This window comes from Topomyia yanbarensis, chromosome 2 (assembly GCF_030247195.1).
Source record: "Topomyia yanbarensis strain Yona2022 chromosome 2, ASM3024719v1, whole genome shotgun sequence".
NCBI lineage: Eukaryota > Metazoa > Arthropoda > Insecta > Diptera > Culicidae > Topomyia > Topomyia yanbarensis.
In genome coordinates, this window is record NC_080671.1 from 444,202,138 (window position 1) to 444,227,740 (window position 25,603).

A 25,603-nucleotide genomic window follows, 5' to 3' on the forward strand; every position below is an offset into this window, starting at 1 on the left:
ATTGAAGTCACTTTCCATATTCTCTTAGTCACCTAATGTGACAAAATTTGTCACTTCAGTGACATCTCTCACTTTAAGTGAGGTGACTCGAAAATTTCCGATCACCTTAGTCACGTGAGATTTGTGTCACCTCACCGAAAGTGACCGTCAGAATAACCCCCAATAACAAATACGTATATCACTGCATAAGAACTGCCAGTCAGTGGGAGGTAGATTTTATACACACACACTAGATGAATAGACAAAGATTGAGAAACTTAATCATCCTCCGAAACAGAACCATGATAACGATTACGAGGGGAGTTGGAAAGAATGATCAAGAATTTTATATTAAAATGATGAGAATCTTGAATAACGACAAACCAACTTGCGGGACAGGCGGAATTCAACATTCATGGATCCAAATCGTTAAATACACATATTGTGCGGAACGTAGAGCGGGTGAATTTACATCCAGAAATCTCGATTGCTAATGTATGACTAATACATTTTGACTGATGATGAGACAATCTTTTGATGGATGGTAAATGTCACTATGTTTGCTATACATTCAGCATCAAATCGCTTGAGCTTCTATTACTTCTTGTACGCACGCAAGCGTTTGATGTTGATGTTCATATTTACTTACGTCTAATTTAAATTCTTACCCGTATCGCTTTATTTACAAAGTTGAGTACTTACCGTTACAAAGTATGTACGGGCAACTAGAAACATATTGGACAGAAAATTTAGCTGCTGTCATCATTTTGAGTCCGTCCCCAAAAGCGGCCTTCTTTCATCCTATTCCATCCGGTATAGTTGCAAGCAATCACTCAATTAAATAACAGGATAATACATGTACATATATTCAATTCTTGATGTGCCTGATCTGCAAAGCATGCTATGCATCTAGCAACGTCTGTATTTAGTTAGTGAAACTTTAAGCTAAGCTTAATTTCGTCTTCTTCTGGTTGGGTGTGGTTTCGAAATCCTCCCTATTATTGGTACGTTTCATATTGCTGCTGTTGCCGTTGCTGCTTTCGTTGCCTGTACTGCCCATTTGCGGGAGGTAAATAAAAACTTAAATTGAAATTAACGAGCCGTGAACCACTGAAGGATTAAGGACTTGAATCGTGGGTACTGTGATTGGTTTTCTGGGTTTGTGCTATTTATACTATTTTTTGTATCACTGTTTTATTTAGCCTTCGGGTTGTTTTCTTCGTTTTGCTGTGTAGATTTATATAGAGTACCAACAAATGTAGGTACAAATAAAATTCTTACAGAACTGACTCAGCTGACTGAGAATGAAAAGCATACGCTTCCCGATCCCTGCTGCGGTCATGCGATTGTGTTCTTCTGCTATGATCCTTTATTTGACTAACAATTCAAGACGTCGCTCTCTTGCGTAGGATGAAACCGGCCTACTTTGATATTGCTTGTTTATTTACATTAGTTGCACAGATAACAGATGTTGTTCTGCTGTAATTTTTATGCATTGGACATATTCGGTCTATCCACTTATTGAATGCTTACTAGGAGTATATGCATGAAAAGGCATAAAAATCACAGCAGAAGAAAAGAGACGGGAATAGAAAGTATTCTAACTATGCATATTTTTGTTTCTCAGTGTAGCTGGACGGATTGCGCTTCAATTGTATTGAAATATCTGACGTTTAAAACACGTTTAGATCCCACGTTTTTATACAATTTTATGCTATCCCAGAAGTGGTTTGTTTGTCTCCAAAACCATCGATTTGTGCTCCTCAAATTCAAACGTCAAAACGGCTCAATACTAATGCAAGTAGATAGGTCTATAGAAGGTATAACATCTATCGCTGCGCCACCTACTCGCTGAATGTGTTAAGGTCGCTCGCTTTATTTGATATGGTAGGCGTTAACACACATTTCACATGCGACTCTAAACGTCTGTTATCTATGGTTGGAGCTTCATCCTGTTCTAATTTCGAAAATTCAATATTGAATAGCACTCGGTATGTGTAACTTCAGTTTTAATCATTGAACATATTTCTAGAAGAGATATAATCACTTTACGATTTCATCGAGACAGAAACAAATTATCCAATCTTAATAAAGTCAATTTGTATAGCTGGCTCAACAAATACAGTGTCGAACAAAATGAGAAAATTTTCGTGGTATTAGAATTCCCATTTGCTTCAATTCGCAGGATATGGTTCAGTTGATGCCAACTTTGTGGTATGAACGACATTGTGATTCCAACCGACATGAGTTTTAACGCTTTGCAATGCGATTTTTTTTCATTGCTAATAGTGGCATTGAAATAGAATACTTCTAACGTTTCAATATGGGGGTCCCGTTTCAAAATATTGGCTGTGGCAGTCGCGTCAGATTTTGAACGTTAATAACTTCCATCGTACTTAATAGAATGATTTGAGGTATAAGGCAATTTTATCGAAAATATGTTGCACAATGTAGTATTGAAATTTGGAGTATGTATAACATGCATTAATACCAAAAATACTGTGTTTTAAAAAATCTTTCAAAAACTACCAAAAATCGAGAAAATTTTAGGCTCATCTCGGTCAGAGCCGTCAATATGGCGCACCAACCGAACACTTAAATGATGAAAAGCGAACGGATGGCTGCACCATACCGAGAAATATTTGTGAGCTGTACACGATTGGTCGATAGTGCTACTAGCAGAGGCCATCATTTTCATTTCTGATGAATGTAAGATAGCACCGAGCCGCAAATCTTGATCAGAAAGAATTGTCATTTCAGTCGGTTTCAGCAAGTCCACTTGTCAGATGTCCGCAAACTATATGTCAACACCGGGAGAGAAGGAAGGATTATTAGGATTCATCTCCGTGGATTAATTTGTGCAGCTCCGTGTTAGAAAGTAGGAACAATTGTAACAAAAATCTCCCACCCGGAGAATATTTTTGAACGTGAATATCTGCCATTGTACTGAATGGAAAAATAAGATTATTGCGATATCTGATTGAAATTATGTACAACAATTTTGTATCCAATTCTGTAGGATGTACAATTACCAAAAATAACGGAAATAATGGATTGCTGATATTATGATTTTTGTTGATGATTTGATACAAGTTACTACTCGGTTTTACGTATCATCATGCTATAAACACAGTTAAATAACGATCCATAAAACCAGATTAATTGTATCCACATTAAGCCCGGCTTATTTTATGTGCGGCTAAATGATTTAATGTGAATTTTACTTATTTTGTTTGTGAATATCGCGAATACACAAGTGAAAAGCTCCATAAAAAGTCATGTTCTGGTACTGAATTCGTTGTCGATTATCATACGTGACAATTGCAGGGTTATTGTGAAAATTCCATTCTAAGATACCTGCTTGGTTAAGGTTTGAGTATACTAATATTTATGAAAACATGGGGTAAAACGTGCCCTCTAGGAAATATGATCATAGTTTAGATATAGAACATTAATTGGGAATATCTAATAAATATCATTCAACCAGCATTTCCCCTGTAATCGCCATCATAACGCTTTGCAAAATGTTCAAAAACATGTAAAATTTGCAATGCTTCAAAATAACTACATTATGAAAAATGGGCAAGGCAAAAGGCACTTTTGCGGGAGGTAAACTTCACCACATCAAGGGGGCATAATTCACTACAACAACGAAGCTCGTTGGACAAAGACGTAATTTTGTTTTTTGTCGGGATTTCACAAAAGTGTAGCTTTAAATCGCCTTAGGTTATTTAATTTCTCCGGGGAATTTGGGTAAAATCAAAACTCCGCTGCGGTTTTCTCAAATTAAGTAGGCTCCACTTTTCAAAAGTCGTATATTCACGCTTCAACTGTAGGTGTAATTCAAGTTAGGACAATTCATTAAATTTAATAAGAAAAACTTACAATTTAGTGCGCCTTACTCTTAGCCTTATCCTCAAGACTTAAATTAATCGTTTAATTTTAATACATACGACCAAAATCAACCACGTTTTATTTCTTCTCCCTTCAACCTGACAGTTCCTGCTTTATGCTGTGCCTGACAGACTGACTCGTATGTATGAGTATCGTCATGCCGGCAGGGTTGCCGAACCATCGGCTGCGTCAACATCCTCCCCCGGGTGTATCTTGCCACCAGTCAAGACTGCACGTTCACTTCCTTCGACATCCAGTAGCGCTAACTTGGATACAGGACGACGCAGCTGCCCATTCGGCGTTTGTACGATCGCCTGGCGCACTCTACCCTCGCTGTCCTTCATAACGGTAACCACACGACCAAGGATCCATCCGTTTCGCTTCGTTTCTTCGACGATCAGCACCAAATCTCCTTCGGCAACAGCCTTTACTTCACCGAACCATTTTGACTGTCTGCGAATCACCGGCAGATATTCCGGCACCCATCGTTTCCAGAAAACGCCCAGATTCTGTTGGATTTGAACACATGTATCTCGTAAGATTCTAGTCTGAGAAGCTACGGGCACTACCGGCTGCTTGACCCCGCTCGAGTTTCAGAGCAGAAAGTGATTTTGCGTGAACGCCTCCGATTCCTCAGAGTCAATCGGCAAGTACGTTAGAGGCCTAGAATTTACCAGCCCTTTCGCCTCCACGACCATCGTAGGCAGTCCTTTATCGTCAAAATTCCTGCCCAAGTACGCATGCCCCATCGCGTTTTTTACCGATCGTACTAAGCGCTCCCACGCACCACCCATGTGAGGAGTCCCTGGCGGAATAAACGTCCATTTTGTTGATGCATTAGTAAATGTTGCTGACACTCCCTCACTGATCTGCTCTCGTAGAATGCGCTCCGCTCCCTGGAAATTGGTCCCGTTATCGGTGAAAAATTCAATCGGTGAACCTTGTCGAGACACAAATCTTCGAACGCAGGAAATACAGGACACGGTGGATAAGCTGTAGGCTATCTCCAGATGTACTGCACGAATTGTGAGACAGGTGAAGAGAGCGATCCATCTCTTTACGCTCGACCTCCCGACTCTCACCAGCATTGGTCCGAAATAATCAAGTCCTGTATATGTGAAGGGACGATCATGGGCAGCAAGCCGGGCTGCAGGTAACGGAGCCATCAGGGGTATTTGGCGGTGAGCTCTTCGGATTTTACAGACTTGGCACACCCGGGAAATTTTCCTCACCACAGTCCGGAGCCTCGAGATCATATACACCTGCCGCATCTCGTTGAGTACCGTTTCATGATTGGCGTGATAATATGCGCGATGGTACCAGTCGATCAGAAGCAGTTTTACAGGATGATCCTTTGGCAATATTATAGGGTACCGCGCATCAACAGGCAGTTGTTTAGCCTTCCTGACCCGACTACATTGACGAAGCAATCCGCGATCGTCCAACACCGGCACGTATTGGTACAGGTCACTACCGGTATCTAACGACTTCCTTTGCTCCAGTGGTAGAGCTGTGTTTCTTGTTAGCGTTATCACTTCATCCGTGTACACCAGTTGTCCAGAATACTTACGTCCTGTGCCTCGGGCGTTGTTCCAGAAACGGTTCACGTTAGCTATCGTTCGATGCAATCTCTCCCAACGGGAAAAGCGGTTGTAATCGATCAAAGGTCCGGCCTCCACGTGAAGAAATACCGAAGGACGCATTTCCTCGGTGGTTGTTACCGACGGTTTCACTGACTTCGGCCAGTTGTCTTCTGAAAGATGCAAGAAACGCGTTCAGTTGCTGCAGTCCCGGTTAGACAGAGGGTATTGCAGTCCTCGGTTCTGGGCTCGCCCAGACGATCAAGGATATTTTCGTTGTTTGATCGCCATCCACGCAACGTGAAGCCGCAATTTCGATGTACTAGTCGAACTTCTGCTGCTACCTGCCGTGCTTCTTCTTCACTTCCAAAGCTTTCAAGATAATCATCGACATAATGGCTGTCGACAATACCCTGCACTGCTCTCGGAAACATCTCGGAGTGCTCCTTCGCGTTGAGGTCCTTTATATATTGAGCTGAGGCCGGTAAACATGTGGAGCCGAACGTAGCAACATCCATAAGGTAGATTACGGGATCTTTAGGAGAATCGAAACGCCATAAGAATCGCTGCGAGTGCTTATCGACTTCTCGTGTTGCGCACTTGGTGAAACATTTCTTGAATGTCGGCGCTCACGGCCACTTGGTACAATCGGAAACGGTAGAGAATGTCGGGCAATGATGCTAGTCTATCCGGACCCTTCAATAGCACGGAATAGAGCGATACGCCGTCTACCTTGGCTGCCGCATCCCAGACAACACGAACCTTTCCGTGTTTTTTCGCATTGGTTACCGCCCCCAGAGGAAGGTACCATACTCTGTACGGGTCCGCTCTCGATAACTCATCTTCTGTCGCTCGATGTGCATAACCCTTCTCGCCATACTCTCGAATCTGACGATGAAGATTCTCTTTCAATACAGGGTTGCGCTCCATCTGTCGTTCAAGGCACTTCAAACGGCGCACCGCCCGTTTGGTGGTAGTCTCTAAGAGATATTGTGCGCGTTGATCTTCATCCGATATCATTGAATCCGGTACCTTAACACTCGCTTGCTCGAACGCAAAAAACTGCTTCATTGCTTCATGCAACTCACCGTTAGAAGTACATTCACATATATGAAAACTATGAATCTTATCGGGTTCGTCCACCTGGCGACGGAATACACACCACCCAAGTCTCGTTTTTACTGCTACAGGTCCAGTGCCGTCTCCTTCCTTCACCTTCAAAGGCAGGGCTAGTCGTAGGTTATCGATTGCAATTAAAAGTTTTGGTACGACGCTCGCGTAACTCTGCAGTGGTATTCCTTTCAGGTACTTGAATCTACTTTCCGCTACTTCTAGGTGGAAACTCTGGCTGGGCAGGTTAAGGCGATCGACAGTTCGTGCTTCTGCTATTTTGAACTTTTGGCTGTGTCCTGTTCCTGCGATCTTGAAACAAACCTTTTTCGAATCCGTCTCCCTTCGAGACACGTCGCCAGTCCAATGAAGGCAAAGTGGCTGCGGACTTCCATCAAGACCAAGCTGCATTGCTAACTCGTCTTGAATTAGCGTCTGTGTAGATCCCTCATCTAAAAAGGCAAACACATCGATGGCTTTAGAGTTTCCGTAAACTGTAACAGGAACGATCCGAAATAGCGAGCTTGAATCTAGGTAACAGTGAGCGTGGTTTTCTGCAAGTTCCACCGTCGGAACTCTCCCGGCCTTCCTCGTCGAACGTAGGAGAGGATGGTGGCGATATTGACAGCCATCGACAGTGCACCGACTGTTGCTACGACAGCTTCGTCGCCCATGCCTGAAGAGGCAAATCTGACATAATCGTAGTTCACGAACTTTTCGCCATCGATCATCCTCGCTGAGGCCTTTGAACTCGTTGCACTCTCGAAGACAGTGACCCTGCTTACTACAATAATGACATCCAGGCGATGTTGTGTCCTTACTGCCGGCCGTGTGCAAGTTCACGTACCCTTTGCTTCTCGACTTGTCTCTGCTCGCTGTTTTTCCCGCATCAGGTTCGTAGAGTACAACACTCGATGCGTCGCGAACGATGTCAACCATATGGTCGCAGAATGTTCGCAGATTCACATTCCCTACGCCACGTTTGTATCCAGCCCACAACAGTTTTTGATCTGCTGGTAGCTTTCCCACAAGCTCCTGTAAAAGCGTGGGATTCGCCAAATGCGCTTGTTCGTTCGCAGCTTCTATGTGATCACACAATGCTTGCACCGCCATCCCATATTCAATTAATCCTTCTAGTTTGTCCGAGCTGGGAGCTGGAATCGATCGCACCTCTCGCAGCAGCGAGTTTATCAGCACCTCTGATCGCCCATACCGCATGCGAAGCGTTTCGATGACGTGCGGCACCGCCTGTGGCAACACCAAACGACTGCGGTTGGTCTCGAGCGCGTGTCCTTTGAGGCACCGTTGAAGCCGAATCATATTCTCACCATATGTATAACCGCAAGCTTCCGTAGTGTAATTGTAGTTGGACATGAACATTGGCCACTCCGACGGATTTCCGGAAAAGCATGGGAGATCACGAGCCAGGGACTGTCGCGCAGCAAGCTGCTGCGGAGTTGGATGCTGTGTTGGGGGAAAATTCACTTGTGTTTTGGGCGGAAGAAAGGACTGATTGTGCTGATTCGCAGTTTTATACAAATTATGCGTGCCGGCAGGTGCGAATATGTGACCCTGCTACACGCGACGAGACTGATTATGAAGCATATTAGTATTGGTCGTGCGGAGATTTGTTAAAAAGGTCTGGTAACTAAAGTTATTTTCAAAGGCATAACGGTTTTCTATTTCAGGGGCTTTCGGACGGGATTTGGCAATAGCACCTGAAGAGTTTACCTGTATACTTGATGTCAGTTGCAGTCCAGTGAGTAGCTTCTTGCATTGCTCCAGCTGTTCCTGTAAATCAGCTATTTGCTGCTCAGCTAGTTTGTGTTTATCAGCATCTAGATTCTCCTCCAGTTGCTGCGGCTTCCCTAACGTTGGTTGTTCCTGGAGAATACTCTGGCCCTCTTGCCATTGCATCGATGGGTTTACTACAATGTCCGCTACTCTCCCTGGTGGCCCGAGTTCGGTGTGGGTGGATGCTAGTGGTACGCGGTTTCCTCCCACTGCGCCTTCTGCTGTTGAACCCAGCCATTCGTTCACCCGATTTTGGGTAGAGCGGCGACTCACACGGCTCTTCTGGGACCTTATCTCATCCTCTACGGTGGCATTGAATAGCTTTTGTTGCTCATCCAGAAACTTCCTTTGAAGCTCTAATTCGACGCGGATCCAAAATGGCGACTGTGTTTGACTAAATTTCATGTTTTTTATATTGGCCTAAAACGGATTACAAGGGGGTTTTCGGGGTCGCTGATTCTGACATCAGAATCGTAATCAGCGACCCCATCAACTCTCGTAAATCGAGTTTTATGCCCATTGTAACAAAATTCGCAAATTTCCGTCTCTTCGAGGTTTTGAAACTCATTATTCTTTTGTGTGTGTACGTTAGCCATTATTCAACCAGTAGAGCTGTGGCAGTGTTTGTCATCCTGTGAGCTGCCTGGATATCGTTAGAAAAGATAAGTGGCGCTATTCTATTACGTTCTTATTTCTCCGTTAACCCACTAAAGTGCACTGGGCAGGAGGCCCGTGCAAAAATGACTTTCCCTGACGATGGTTCGCCTCAAGATGAGATGGATGTCGAAAAAATCGACTCCCCGGTTCCAAAAAACGGAGACACAATTTGCGTTCCTGAGCAAACCTCTAGTCAAGCGTAATGTCCCGCAAGAAAAAAAGCTCATTTTAAGCTGATGAGAACTAATGAAATCGAAACATTTGGTTGGACTTGGCAGGCCAATGCAATATGCACTATGCAATATTTCTCCATAAAGGAGAACAAAGAAAAGAAAAAAAATAGTTTTTACCAAAATTGTTCTCTACTAAGGAGAGCGTAGTACATTAGAGTGACAGGAAAAAAATTGGCCCACCCCTGGCCCACCCCTGATTCGATTCCTAGTCCCACCATAACCTGTGCGTACACACAAATTCGTGGCACCAGTTTTCTCTTTCTCACTCTCATCACCACTAGCGTTGACCCCGGTTGCCTTGTGCGAATTATTCTCGTGTACGCACCCGGGGTTCGTACATGGATGTTTGAACTAGAGTTCGCTTGGGTTCGATGTTCGAGACGAACCTGTACATCGAGACGAAGCATGTTTGAGGTTGAACACGTGCACGAAATTTTGTACAAAGGTACAAACTTGTCGACGTTCATGAGAAGTCTGGCTAATAGTATTCTGTGCTGCAGTGGTAACCATTAGATGTTTAAGATACCGGCTTACACCTAGGGGCGACCAGCCCCAACAGCACTGGGAAAGGCGAGTACTTCCATGGCAGTGGAGATTGGAGAGTCGGATCTCGAACAAACGTGCCGGATGTTACGCGAACCACGCTTATTGCCGGATTTCATCACCCGTGATACCACAACTCTCCTCCCCATGGACAGCAACACGTCCAACCCATCAAACTGCAGACCAATTACCTGTCTAGCAATGTGTCAACAAAACCTTAATATAGCCAAGGTTTTGGAGATGTAATAAGTTGATCCTGTAGTCATGGGGTTCCCGCGGCAAAAGATGGAGAGGTGTACGACTACACTGTAGCTCAGAAGTGAGGAAGACGTGTTGCGGTCTAGAACGCTCCGCATCTGCCAGGACATCCCAAGGATTCCTTTAACCCGCTTTGGTTTTGTTTGACGATGTACCAGCTCAATGGGACACTCAATCGAAACGGGCATGGTTATCAGATAAAGTATAGAGAACACTCACCGAATGAGGTAACCCATACCTTCTACATGGACGATCTCAAGATCTATGCTGACTCTGAGGAACGGCTGGGTGTAGTAATTAAATTAGTCGAAAGGAGTAGTGGCGATATCGGCATGAAGTTTGGTTCGGAGAAATGCCGATATGTGGCTAGAAGATCGACGAAGCAAGATGATTGGTGGCGAATCGTATAAGTATCTTGGATTACGGCAGATCCTCGGGATTAGCCACACCGACCTCAAGCTTGAGCTCCGCTATGAGTAGCGCAGGTGCGATGACTGCAAGAATACTTTGTGAAAAATGTCAACCGACATTGAGTATATTATGCAGTTTGTGCTGTGGACAGTAGCAAAAGCGCACTTCACCTAGCACAAGCAAACTACAACCTTAACCTTGACTGAGGAGGAGAAGATTGCAGAGTTGGAGCAGAAAGCTGTGTATGGTGGCCACTCCTACCAGTTGAAGTAGACGTACGTCGACAAGGCGGCATCGAACCTGTGGCTTAAGCGAGGTGAACTCTCCTTAATAATCTTTAATGAGGCAAAGACCTTGGATTACTGTCATTACCTCATAAAATAAAAAAAAACATATACCAAACACCCCCACTGTTTTTTTTAAATCCTGTTGACCTAATTAAAAAATTCAGATAAATTCGCAATCGACCCAGTTTGCAGTTTCGTTAATTGCCGCCCTTAACCTCTCATTATTATGCCGGACCACGTTCCACGAAAATTAAATGTTCATTTGGGCACTTTACAGTGGTCATTCGCTGAATTGGTCATCGTTTTTCGTGTTGCCTTATCGGCATACTAATTTGAGGGAACGTTGATGCTCAAGCCAGCCTTTTGTTCAATGTCACGAGTTGAATTTAAAGACTTCCCGGTGTTCGTTTTCTGCCATCCTGAGGAATATTATGACCCTTTTCAAAATTTTGTTATGTACAATGTATACACGAACAACATCGAACATGATAACAATTCTACCTAGTTGTAGCATGACTGATTAGCGTAAACAACGGGTAATATCCTAGTTTGGACAGACGTGATGCAACATCAACATTGGCGAATGAGCTTACATCCCAGGCAGCGTATGTGAAATTCAGTTCCTTTTTCAGGGTGTGTTAAATGATGTACCTATTTTGAGAAGGTTTCGCCCAATGTAATTAAACACGAAACATTACTTTCTCCTTACAACTTAATTGTTTCGAAAGTTTACCTATTACAAACCCGAAGACTAAATTGCGTGAAGTGTCAATTGTTCCCACGATCAAAATCAAATTTGCCACCGCTGTCACTTATACAGATTAATCTGTTGCTACACTAAGAGCAAACAGTCCCGACAAAATTACCTCAGCTCTTTAATGGTGGCACAGGCATCGAACAGCAGACCAGCTATCCGGAGTTCTTTGGTTTTATTTGAGCTACTGTTTCGGTTCGATGATGCAGTGGGTGGTGCGGCCGTTCCCGCCGTCATCGCTGTCGCCGTTGTCATCGTTGCCGCCGCTGTAGAAGAAGAGGTCAGACAGCGAAATGCTTTTTCCACCAGTTTCGACAGCTTGCCAATGGAAATCTCTCCAGATGCGTTGGCAGCATCGTTACCTTCAGCAAATCGCAACTGTGGGCCATGATTTTCCGACGAGATCTTTGCGCGGATGGAATGGAAGAAAGCGGGGGAAATGTCAGAACAAAGATTAGAGGTTGGTCCACGAGGGTCTAATTAGTGAAGAAAGATATTAAATTAAGCGGCTAATGCGTTAGATTGAATGATTTTCATCATCTGGCGAAAATGGGTGGTAAAATCAGTGTGACAACTTCCCACTGATTTTGCCACCAAGGTCAAAAAAAAACGCAAAATTCCTTACCCCTAGGGTACACAATCGAAACGGTGCGCCTCGTGCTACTTGTTAACATAATAAACTTTGCCAACACTTACGAGGGTATCCAGGTAGTCAGTCAGCAGGGGACCGACGGCTGCCACTTGACTCCACACGCGAGGGTTGGCCTTGGTGTAAATGGCCAACCGGCGACCGGCGATTGCGAGCAGCAAATTCCCGAGAGCCTGATCCGGAACGATGTTCTCCAGTAGCTCTTCGGCGTACGTGTCCCATCCGTGGGAGTACAGTTCCACAATCTGGAGGAGGGGGAGAAAAAATATATTGGGTGTTATTTACATGAGTGCTTCGTCGTTTGGCATACAAATTGTTCGGCTATTCTGTCATTTTTTGAGCCTTATTGCCTAAAAGTTTTGCGGAACGTTTGTCAACTACAACTGCGAAATTTCATTAGTAGGAAAAAATGATATTCGTGTGTCCTCGTAAGTAGCTTTCAGCTGATTGTGCCACCAAATCCGAAAATGATACACCGAACCTGTGTACAGTTGAAACGACTAGTCGGGTCTGATTGTTAAAGGAGCTTTGATTGTATATTGACAAAGACCAAACTGAATCGAAACACAAATTAATTATCGCTCACCTGATGTTTTTTCAGCTCCGTCGTACTAATCTCCCACACCTCGGACAGCTGCTCGATCCGTTCCATCCAGGCGATATGCTCGGTGTAGAACACATTCTCCAAATCCTCCCGGATCAGGTCCATCGATGCGGTTATGGTTTTGCACAGAAACTCAAACCGGGCCCGCTTCAGGAGCAGATCGGCCTTCGGCAATGTGTACGGTAGCTGTCGGTTGATTTCAGCAAAAAAGGACTGGTTAGCCATTCCGTCGAAGAACTGCTGAATCGGTTTCTGGTACTTTACGTTGAACGAGGTGAGAATTAGCAGTACAGTAGCCAACTCGTGATGTAGTTTTAGAAGGGCCATATTGGCGGCATTCTGTTGGATTGCCAGCGCTGTCAGAGGGATAGGTCCATCCTGAAGTAGTTCCTCGAAGCGTAGCTCCAGCTTGTCGTGGTCAATCGATTGGGAAAAATGGTCGAGGAACTCGAGACAGTTTTCAAGAAACTGCGGAACCAAAGCATCGGATATTCCAATGTCTTGGAGACACAGTTTTTCCTTCGGCAGACGACCGACTTTGTTGACGAGCTTTCTCGTTGCTTCTAGTGGAATTTTTAGGTGGGCGTTCCAAATCATACAACACAGACCATGCTTCATAGAGTGCTGGAGTCGCGGTACGGCCTTGAGGCAGGCCAGACCAGCCGACAGGCAGCTGATGTTTGCCATGTTTTTACTCCAGTCGCAAATGTATTCCCATGCTAGGTGACAGAGAAGTGTGCCACTGTCCAAACTGAACGGGAAATGTCGTCGAAGAATGCTCAAATTGTACAGCAACGGATCCAATTCGGATTCAATGCTTCCGCCGTACTCGCTAGTCTGCAACAAGTCCTGTTTGATCATCTGAAGACGTTTTCGTTCTTTTCTTTCACTGGCAGCAGGTTCCTGAACTCCAGCTTGTTCGTTTTCGACAGCTTCGTCGGGAATTTCGATCACCAACTTCTCCGGATCGATTCCACTAGCGGCGACCCACTTCGCAACCATTTCGGCAACAATTCCCTGACCACCTTTTAATATCTCCTTTAGACTGACATCCGGTTTTTGATACTTTAAACATGGGTATATGACGTTTGAACACTTTAGGCACTCGGAAAGTATCGTTCCCAGGACAGCAACATCGTCCAGCTCTCCTATCAGCAGGGTCCACTGGCAAGCCTCCTGAGAAACTTCTTCGAACTGATAATCTTCTTCGTCGCTACTCTCTTCATATTTCAGCGCTTCGTTGCGACACATAATCGCCGCCAAAAGGCCCCGAAGAGCACACGGAGACTCCAACAAATATTCTCGGGCATTTTGCCACCAGAGACAGATTGTGTTATTTTCGTACCTTATCTTATCCTTCGCCAGTTGACAAATTCTTCGCAGAACTTGGTTGAATTTGTTCAAACCTTCGACTAACTCGGCAATGTCACGGTAGGCGAACGGAAGTCGCAACCAAAATGCTAGAAATAGTTTCAACAAATCTTCATGAATGATTTCGGACGCGGAAGCAGCTAAAACAAATCCAGCCAGCCGTGCTTGACTGCTTTGATACACTTCTTCGAAGATGATCTTCCCCAGTGAACTGTACAGACTAGTGGAGTTTTCTTTGAGCAAAATAAGGCCTTCATTAGAAACATTAAAATATGACAGATATTCTTGGAACGTATTGCTTTTGGCTGTGGAATCCTCAAAAGTAACTCGCGTTGGTACTGGTCCTTCGAGCGATCCGTTCATTGCTAACAGTTTCTCGATCGAGGCCAGTTCCAGTTCGGATAATTTGACTACCTCTTCGGCTGTGTCTACCGCAGAGTTTTTCAGACTGATCTCTTCACTATCTTTCCTTTCTTCGCCTTCACCGGATTCAGTTGTTTCCTCCGATGGCACGGATTTTTCACATGCAATTTCCGGTTCACTAACATCCCTCTCACCAGTCAGGAATAGGTAAAACATTGTTAATTTCCTATAATTTTCACACACTGACCTCAAGTGACTTACTCGGTGTTCTTCTTCCGACACTAACGTTTCCACTTCCTCATCAAAACCTCCGAATATTTCAACTGCTCTAAGAAACAACCTTGCCCTAATCTTCCGATGCTTGGCCAACATCTCCACGCACTGCAACTTAATCTCATCCGTCTCGAAACTCCTAAACATCTCGATCTCTTCCTGCTGCTCTTCCAACTCACTTCCATCACCAGATTTCAAACAAATCTTCAGTCTCTTCAATAAATGCAAATCTTTCGCCGTCTTCGACTTGGAATCGCTTAGCGCACAATGAAACGGTATACTAATCTCCTTCAGCGAAAAATCACTCGGATCAAAAAACGTACAACCCTGTCCGCCGTACTTCACCTTGCTGTTTCCCGAACTGACCCCCATAAAACTATGCGTATTGTAGATCAACTGTCCGTTCTTTGCGGCAGCAAATGCCGCCACCTTCGGTCCATTCTGCAGTGACCAAACTTCCAGCATGGACCTCCGGGGTGCATAGATCACCAGAAACATTGCCTTCCGTCGATCCTGCTTCGTCGTCGTCGTCGTGCCCGAATCCTTCGCCAATTTTTCGGTCACTTCAACGAAACCACACTGAGCATCGCGGTAGCCCTTCCAGATGCGCAGTGCGATTCCTTTGGTGCAATCGACCAGAATCACCCGTCCCAGATTGTCGGCTACGGCTGCGAGGATGAAATTTGGTGCGACCCACACGGAGTAGGCCGTACGTTGCAGATCGCACAGTCCGAATCGGCACACCAGTGGTTCCGAAGGGGGTAGTTGTGGTTCTGCTGGGGCTTGCGGGGTCGATGATCCGCCGAACCACGATCTGTAAGATAGAAGTTAAAAAATCGATTACTTTCGCTGTCAAAATCACTCATTACAATTGCAGACGAGACGGGAAATGTCATTCACTAAAACACAGCTCAAGGCATTCGTGTCTGTACGCTCATCGCGTCCGGCCGACTTTAAAGGAGTTTGATCGGTCAACATAAACACTACCACGACCAACTCATTGGACCTGTTTCAATCTCCACCTAACTCAACCCCGGATGTTCGTGGCACCCAGTCATCTCCGGACCTCGACGTACACCAAGCGACAACCGAAGCAACGATTTCCACCTTTTCCTCAGCACAAAGTCACTAAAAACGACAATCGTTCACGCAGGGAAAAAGCCCTCTCCTGTACCGGCCCTAACCGTACCGGACCTCTGCGATGAACCTTCGGTGGCTGCCAGGTACAGGAGGCCCTGCTTCCACTAGGTACACTCAACCACATTCTTACCCAACCATAAACAGACGACGAACTTTTTCAAAAAGCCCGCGCGATACCTCCAGCAACAACGACTCAGAGCACCCCACCGACACAGCGCGGGTTGACCTCTTGCCATACCCATCGCGGTCACTGCAAGGGCAGTACGTCAGTCCATCCAACAACAATGTCAACACTAGACTGCCCAGAAAAATAAAGAATTTTTGAAAACATAATCGGCCCACCCCTGAGTCGCTAGTCCCACCAGGAGTACTTGCACCAAATTTGAAGCAAATCGGACAAGTCTAACTACCGGACCAACGTGCCTGAAGTTTGTATGGGATTTTTCAATAATTTACATGAAGAAAACCCACTAGTTCGTATTTTCGCTACTAGGTGGCACTGTATGCATCGTATTATCACTATAAGTCTACAATTGTCTACAACTTTGTAGAAGACTGCTAGTCAATCCGGCTTTATTAAAATAAGTTATTAAGGGACCACTTCAAATTTTTTTATTTTTTTTTTTATTTTGATTATAGAGGTTTTAACCTTAGGGTCATTCGCCTCTTTGTCGGGTTAGAGAAATCTCTTTCAGAAAAATCTCTAACCCTATGTGCGGGGTTGGGAATTTAACCCAGGTGATCTGCGTACAAGGCAATTGATTTACCAACTACGCTATCTCCACCCCATCGTACCACTTCAATGGAAAAAAATATGTTGACAGCGAAAATATTCTAGGAACACTGTTGGTTACTATAGGTCTGTTCCAGTACCAGGAGAAACTGGAAGTACTCCGGAGAAAATCGTTCCTGTACTCTCTTCTTCTCTTTTTTCTTCTTCTGGTAGCAAACCGGAGTAAAAAGGAGCAACGATTTTTTGCTCATGTTTACTCCGGAGTGACTTCCGTGTACTGGAACAAACCTTATGATTATTTTGACAAAACATGCTAGGCAAAAATCTAGCGTTTCATTTGAATAAGTCGTTTTTGACAAATGTTTATACAATGTTCAGCAACAAACACGGCACGAAAAATAATTTGAGTACTGCGTAGCTGACACCGAACGAAGCATCATGTGGCTCATACTTTGTTACTTATTTTGTTGGATTTATACAAGGCAAAGTAAAAGATAACGGTATACTGAAGAGAGACAGAGAGTTCCATCAGTACACGCAAAGAGACAGTAGAACTTTTTCTAGAAGGGCAAAGTAATACTAAATACCAAAAATACAACCTTTATTTTATTACTATACGAAATCTGTAGTAAGTTTGTATTTTTCTACGTAGATGAATTTAAAAATCAATCACTCAAAAGTGACTAATCTATTAAATTCATTTCCTCCATTCAATTCATTTGATCCTGGTGGCCTTTTCATTTTTTCTGCTGTCAATTGTTTCCATTTTCGGCATTCATCTACCATATTCTACTATTCTCGCAAAGTCATCGTATTTTCACATTTGTCTGCAAAACTATTCGTTTTGTATTTTACAAGAAAAGGGAGTGAAAATTATAACTCGTTTACCTATGACACGGTGAATTGCTGATGAAGTTTTTTTTATATTCAAGGCTCGAGAAATTCAATAAAAACCTAAAGAATAAAAGATTCGCGATTCGAAAGCATATTTTTGTAACTGTTTTTCCACAAATTTCAAAGATTTCATTTTACAAACCCTAAAAAATTTGAAAGTCAAAAGTGGCTGATCAAATAATGTTGTTTTGTTTTGATTCGATTGCTGCCACAGCGTTTTCAGTGCTAGTGCCTGTTCTAGTTATATCGCTATAGAACTGAGCACCGGGCGAGGCTCTAGTATATTATCACTATCGCCCTTTTTGCAAGGACCTAATTTTGTTTCATGGAACACTTATTTTAAGAAACTGTCATGGTTTTGTTTGGCGTTTTTGCTTGACCCCGAACCTGAGTCAGGTTCTAACACCAACTGTTGTCAGTGCATACATTTTGACAGCAGTTGTGTATAGACACTGACTCAGTTTGGTGGTAAATTTTGACAAATTTTACGTTTACCACCCGTTAGTTAAAAAACTCAACTCGTTCAAATAAGTATAACATACATGTAATTTATCAAAGATATCGTAATAATAATCAAAGATATGATAAAATCAGTAATATACTTGGAATACATAGAATCACAAACATGATAGAGAAGAAGTGTGAAGAACGTAAACGTAAATCATGAATCCTAATATATTAGGCACGATTCAATATCAGTGCTAGTTCACAAAATCAACAAATATTATTCATGTATTCATGAACTGGTTCATGATTCCTAGTATAATAGATAAATCGTGAACATAAATCACGCTACTCTGCCAGAAAAATCCGATAGTGAACTCATGAGTAAAATATCTCGGCAATGTTATGAGAAATTGCGAAAATCGCGACTAAGCTCCTGAAATCATGAACATTGTTCACCTGTCGGCTCTTTTAGTTGATGTAGTGTATCTCCAAATTTTGAACAAGAATCATCACAAAAACTAAACATGCCCAAGAAACAATCATAGTTACCCAACTAAACGTTCGAATGTTACGTCGTTTATATATTCGGAGCGAACTAGTTTTTTGGAAACACAATTAGTTTCATGAGTACGAGGTTTATTACTCATAATTTAATCAACTTGGTCACAGTATTCGTAATTGTTCAGCTCTGCACAAATCCTTGCCTAGGAACGATAGTAAGATCATAATCCTTGTTCGTCGTTTTCAACCCGTTATTAGATTCGGTGTAGACTGCCACCCTCTATTTATTTATTATTGGATATCAACAATTTTGAGCAGACTGAATAGTCAACTATTTTCATTGAAGTAGTACCTTTAGGACCAATTTATTGTCGTTACAGATGAAAACTATAAAATCCAACTAGCAGGTGCGTAGTAGTGATTTGATTGCATAGAGTATAAAAAATACGATTGTCACTAGTTGGATTTCACAGTTTTCAACAGCAACGATTATACTTATATCTGAATGAAGTACTTTGATTATTTGCCCCCATTAGATACGGGCGCTACCAAAATCTGAAATATCGTCTAATGCATTTATTCATTTTTATTCGTATCGGTTCCCTGAAATTGAAATTTTTCAATTAGCTAGCTAAATAAAATGCATGACAGCAATGCAAGTGATGCTATTAGTGTCAACAAACACGAGAAAAACTAGCTAGATGGCCATGGAATCAAATTTTAGGCAAAACGTTTTCACAATGTAATAAATGATCTACCATAAATGGCCAGAAACGCAAGTATATTTCACTCAATTATTGAGCGATAATTAAAATGAATGTGTGTCAAAGCAGTTTTGTTCAATATAAAGCATGCTGTCTAGGTTGTAGTATACAAAAATACTTAATTATGCTCTAATAATCATGTCTTGACGTATTCAATATGGAGCTCTGACCAAATTACTACAAAATACACACAGTGCATGCACATTTCATGGTGTTGCCGATATAAAGGTAAACATTGAAATATTTTCATAATTTTCTCGGATAGGAAAAGCCGACTCTAATGCCGTTTTTGTAGTTTCTATAAATTGGAAAAGCTTTCATCGGTTGTCACGAAGGGATCAAGGTGAGTTGAGTGCTTTCTCTAGGGTACTAGTGAAGATAACCTGTCTAGAAAATAGCAGCGCACGATAACGTCATACTATATGAACCTGTCATAGGTCTCCAATGTTCTCGACAGGATATCTTCCGTACGAATGAATATACTTATTTTATATTCATTCTAAAATATTTGTTATGCTTTGCTTTAGGGTATGAAGCGAATTGAAGGTTGCATCTATCATATGCACGGTGAAAAAAATCGTTCTCTACACTAAGGTAATATCCACAGTTGACTCTGAAGTGGTCCGTTAAACATTTAACGAAGTGATGTCTGAGTCAGTTTTGCATGGGGCCTAGCAGTGCATGGTTGTGTATCAGTACTCGAGTCCCGCGAACTATACATTTTTGTCAAATATTGGTACGATTTAGCTGAATAGTATGTTTAAAACAATTGTAGTAAATAATACGTGTTATGTTTTGATTAGAAAATTTTAGCTCCACTTGTGACCGCATAGAGAGCGCCACCACTAACTTTTTATAGAAGAGAGATAGAGTATTAAGATGTTTGGAAGAAATACTGAAAAATGCCTGTTCTATAACTTTGTAGAATACACCAAATTTCTATCTCTCTTCATTGAAAAGTTAGTGTTGGCGCCCTCTATGCGGTAATATGTGGAACTAAAATTTTCTAATCAAAACATGACTCGTACTATTTACTATAATTCTTCTGAACATACCATTGAGCTATACCTAATGATTATTTCACATAAAGGTTTAGTTCGTACGAATCGAGTACTGATACTTTTAGGCCCCATGCAAAACTGACTCAGACATCACTTCGTTAAAAGTTTAATAACTTCTTTTAACAAAGCCGGATTAACTAGCAGTCTTCGACAAAGTTGTATGCAATTAAATTTTCTTTCTTATTTTGACATACAGTGATGAGACGATGCATACAGTACCACCTAGCGGTAAAAATACGAGCTAGAGGGGTTTCTCCATGTAAATTGTTGAAAAATCCCATACAAACTTCAGGCACGTTGGTCCGGTAGTTAGACTTGTCCGATTTGCTTCAAATTTGGTGCAAGAACTCCTGGTGGGGCTAGGAATCGACTCAGGGGTTTGCCGATAGGGGTCATTTTTTTCCTGTCACTCTAGTCAACACCAACACACCCAGAAATCTTCCGAATCAGGAGACCCTGGAGAAAGTCCTATCTTCTGCACCGGCCCCACTGACGAGCCTGCCAAACAACAGCAACGGCTCCCGGGACCATTTCGTCGAGCAGTCTCTAGACCTGGCCGTGAAATACCAACGGGCTGAGACAGAACCTAGGGAACCTCCAGCCAGGCTATCATCGCCCGATACAACCCCTTCGTACTTGCCATCCAAGAACCTCATATTCCCTAGGGCACCAACGTCCGATGACTCGGAAACCGCGACACGTGAGAGTCCCTAACCGGAGTAAACATCTTCCATACCGTCGGATTGGCCAGTCGAGCCGAGAGCTCCGGGGAAGATTAGGGACACCCAGCTACTGGAGTTCGCTAGAAGAATCCGTACATCCATCCCGTGCACAGTAGAGTCAGTGGACATACCCCAGGAGGTCCAGGAAGTTGGAAAGAAAATAGACTAACTGATACGACAAAGCCCGGCTCCTTTTCTTATCATAAGCGATTTCAACGCACACCACCCTGCCTGGGGATCATGCCGACCCGGCATCGAAATACTAAAAAGCGTCACGAACCACGGAGCCATCATCCTCACCGACGGAAGCACGACCTTCTGGCCCAGTTTCCTGGTGATCGACTGACTCTGGTCTGTGTTCCTGTAGCAGCGATCACTCCCCCCCCTTTCCTGGTTACACACAAATCTGCTCCCCACTGCCACTGTCGAGGAATTTCGGTTCATCCTTTCAACTCTCACCAGCATTGGTCCGAAATAATCAAGTACTGTATATGTGAAGGGAAGAACATGGGCAGCAAGCCGAGCTGCAGATAACGGAGCCAACAGTGGTATTTTAGGGTGTGCTTTTCGGATTTTACACAATTGGCACGACCGGAAAATTTTTCTCACCACGGTCCGGAGCCTCGAGATCATATACACCTGCCGCATTTCGTTCAGTACCGTTTCATGATTGGCGTGATGTTACCAGTCGATCAGAAGCAGTGTTACAGGATGATCCTTTGGCAATATTATAGGGTACCGCGCATCAACAGGCAGTTGTTTAGCCTTCCTGGCCAGACTGCATTGACGAAGCAATCCGCGATCGTCCAACACCGGTACGTGTTGGTACAAGCCACTACCGGTATCTAACGACTTCTATTGCTCCAGTGGTAGAGATGTGTTTCTTGTCAGCGTTATCACTTCATCCGACTACACCTCATACTGAACTTGTTTGAAAATAATTTCCTGGGCAGTCAGTAATTCTTCTTACTCGTGTTGTCCAGAATACTTACGTCCTGCGCCGCGGGCGTTGTTCAAGAAACAGTTGACGTAAGCTATCGCACGATGCAATCTCTTCCAACGGGAAAAGTAGTCGATCATAGGCCCGGTCTCCACTTGAAGAAGTACCTAAGGACGCATTTCCTCGGTGGTTGTTACCGACGGTTTCACTGAATTCGGCCAGTTGTCTTCTGAAAGACGCAAGAAGCTCGGTCCTCCAAACCAGTTACTCACCTTACTAAAATAAGGGCCACTTCCCCACTTGGTTGCTTCATCTGCAGAGTTTAGCTTCGACGGGACCCACCTCCACTCGCTAGCTTTAGTTGGCTCCAGAATTTCCCCTACTCAACGCGCTATAAAGGGTCGATAATTGCGTGGATCCGCTAGAATCCAGGGCAACGCAGTTGTAGAGTCGGTTCACAGTACCTGTCTGGAAATGAGAATACGAAGGTTCTCCAGAGTACAGAGTAAACTTCAATAACCGTGTTCCAAGCACACATACCGACAACTCCAGTCTTAGCACGGACATTGGTTTCAGCAACGAGCACGAATTGGGCGTTGCCTCCGAAGTCTACCGTTCGTAAGTACACAGCACAGGAATAAGCGGTTTCACTAGCATCCATAAACAAAAGGAGTTGGATTTCAGCGCACGTCTCCTTTGAGGCGCGAGGAAAGTAACAACGTGAGATATACACGGTCGAGATAAATTCGATCATCTTTGTCTATCTTCGCCACGTCACGTGAATTGTCGTCGACTTTATCATCCCAATCTGCGTCAGTTCTCCAGAGGTTCTGTATAAGCACCTTGCCGTGGATCAAGAATGGTGCCAATAATCCTAAGGGGTCAAAAAGTGATATAACACACCTCCAGTGATCAAGGATAGCACGTCTTCACCCAGTTGTGTAGAGAAGCTCAACTCATCCGTACGGAAAATCCACAGCATTCCTAGTACGCGTTCGGTTGCCGCAGTTTCGGTTGGGCAAAGGGTTTTACAGTCTTTGCTTCTGGGCTCGCCTAGATGATCAAGAATATTTTCGTTGTTTGATCGCCATCCACGCAAAGTAAAGCCGCCATTTCGATGTACTAGTCGAACTTCTGCTGCTACCTGCCGTGCGTTTTCTTCAGTTCCAAAGCTGTCAAGATAATCATCGACATAATGGCTGTCGACAATACCCTGCACTGCTCTCGGAAACTTCTCGAAGTGCTTCTTCGCGTTGGGGCCCTTTATATATTGAGCTGAGGCCGCTGAACATGTGGAACCGAACGTAGGTAGGTTAAGGCTCTTCAGAAGAATCGAAACGCCATAGGAATCGCTGCGAGTGCTTATGGACTTCTCGTGTTGCGAACATGGTGAAACATTTCTTAAATGACGGCACACACGGCTACTCGGTATCGGAAACGGAAAAGAATGCCGGGCAATGATGCTAGCATATCCGGACCTTTCAATAGCACGGAATTGAGCGATATGCCGTCTACCTTGGCTGCCACATCCCAGATAACACGAACTTTGCCGGGTTTTTTCGCATCGGTTACCGCCTCCAGAGTACCATACTCTGTGCGGGCCCGCTTTCGATAACTTATCTTCTATCACTCGATATGCGTATTCCTTCTCACCATACTCTCGAATCTGACGATGAAGAGTATCTTTCAATACAGGATTGCATTTGAGGCACCGCCATCGGATAGCTGTTTGGAAGTACGATATCATCTTGCCTCCATAGAAGTCCTATCTCAAATCTGTTCCCGTTGGGTGGTACTCCCTAAAAGATATTGTGTGCGTTGATCTTTGATCTTGCTCGAACGCAAAAAACTGCTTCATTGCTTCATGCAACTCACCGTTAGAATTACATTCACAGATATGGAAACAATGAACCTTGTCGGGTTCGTCCAGTTGTCGACCGTATACACACCACCCAAGTCTCATTTTTACTGCTACCGGACCAGTGCCGTCTCCTTCCTTCACCTTCAAAGGCAGGACTAATCGTAGGTTAGCGATTCCAATAAAAAAAATTCGGTACGACGCTCGCGTAACTATACAACGGTATTCCCTTCAGGTACTTAAATCTCCTTTCCACTACTTCTAGGTGAAAACTCTGGCTAGGCAGGTTAAGGCGATCGACAGTTCGTGCTTCTGCTATTTTGAACATTCAACAGTGTCCTGTTCCTGCGATCTCGAAGCAAACCTTTCTCGAATCCGTCCAATGAAGGCAAAGACCAAGCTGCATTGCTAACTCGTCTTCAATCAGCATCAGTATAGATCCCTCATCTAAAAAGGTAAAGACATCGATGGCTTTAGACTTTCCGTAAACTGTAACCGGAACAATCCGAAATAGCGAGCTTGAATCTAGGTAACGGTGAGCGTGGTTTTCTGCAAGTTCCACCGCCGGAACTCCCCCGGTCTTCCTCGTCGAATGTAGGAGAGGATTACGCTTCGACTGTGGATGTAATTCAAATTAGGACAATTCATTATATAGAATTAGAAAAAAATTACTATTTAGTGCGTAATCATTTAATTTTAATACATTCGACCAAAATCAATCACGTTTTATTTTCTTCTCCTTCAACCTGACAGTTCCTGCTTTATGCTCGTATGCATGAGTATCGTCATGCAGGCAGGGTTGCCGAACCTTTGGCTGCGTCCACAACCACCTCTCGCTGGCGATGATGGTTCTACAAAGAAACCGATTGGACCCACTTCGACGAAGTCTTCAAGGACTACTTCAACCTACAAGAGGCATACACGCCCAAAGAATCCCCCCCGATCATCCACCACGCCACCGAAACCAGCATGCCCGGAACCACCGCCACCCCCATCCGCTGAGAGCAATCCACAGGTGATGCACTGAGCTATTGCCGAAGCCAAATCGATCGTTTCTAGACGGAATCCACCCCGACTCGTCCACCGACGAAATCTGACGAGTAAATGCACTCAGTGGGCACAACACCCGGTTCTCGCAGGCTCTCGAAGGCGTCACAACCTTAGAACCTCGCCAGATCGCTGACGAACTGGAATAGTGCTTCCCCTTTCCCTCTCCGCAACAGCTTCGCTTCCCCAGAGTTTTAGCTCGGGAAAATCCTATTCAAGGCCGCCCCATGATATTCTCCCCCGATTTGTCGCCAAAGTGGAATCAGCCTTTCTCCAGATCAGAGATTCCGGATCTCCTCACCCAGGGGCGAGTAAAAGCCACTGGGATGGACAACATCGGATACCTGCTACTGAGGAACCTGCAACCGTCAAGGAAATAAAACTCACCTTCAGTACTACAAACGGCCCTGGTTATCTCGATCTCCAAAAGAGTCCAGAGGACTGGCAGAAGATTTCCGGCTCATCAGCCTTCTCCTGTGCATCGGAAAAATCTACGAGCAAATGGTCAACATAAGGCTAACCACAATCGTCGAGGAACACCAGCTACTGGACAGTTGGTAACTTCCGGAAAGGCAAGGGCACCGGGTCCTACCTGGCATCTATGGGGGAAACCCTAGACCAGCCAAAAGGGACGGCCTACATACCGACATCGCCGCACTGGATATTGACAAGGCATACAGCACCATATAGCGAGAGGGCGTACTCCGGCGTGCCCTAGCGGTCCTCCGAGGAAACC

At 44.0% G+C, this 25,603-nt stretch overlaps 1 protein-coding gene across 1 annotated transcript in view; it reads right to left on the minus strand.

Moving 5' to 3' along the window:
• Positions 1 to 821: 821 nt before the first annotated feature.
• Positions 822 to 25,603, minus strand: part of LOC131685684 (rab3 GTPase-activating protein non-catalytic subunit) — a 36,031-nt gene continuing 11,249 nt past the window's right edge. Inside the window, exons 3-6 of the mRNA XM_058969567.1 lie at positions 12,736 to 15,574; positions 12,197 to 12,394; positions 11,613 to 11,905; positions 822 to 1,031 (exon numbers count right to left, since the gene is read on the minus strand). Coding sequence (XP_058825550.1) covers positions 920 to 1,031; positions 11,613 to 11,905; positions 12,197 to 12,394; positions 12,736 to 15,574 — 3,442 coding nt within the window. The 3' untranslated portion in view covers positions 822 to 919. The remainder of the gene's footprint in view (positions 1,032 to 11,612; positions 11,906 to 12,196; positions 12,395 to 12,735; positions 15,575 to 25,603) is intronic.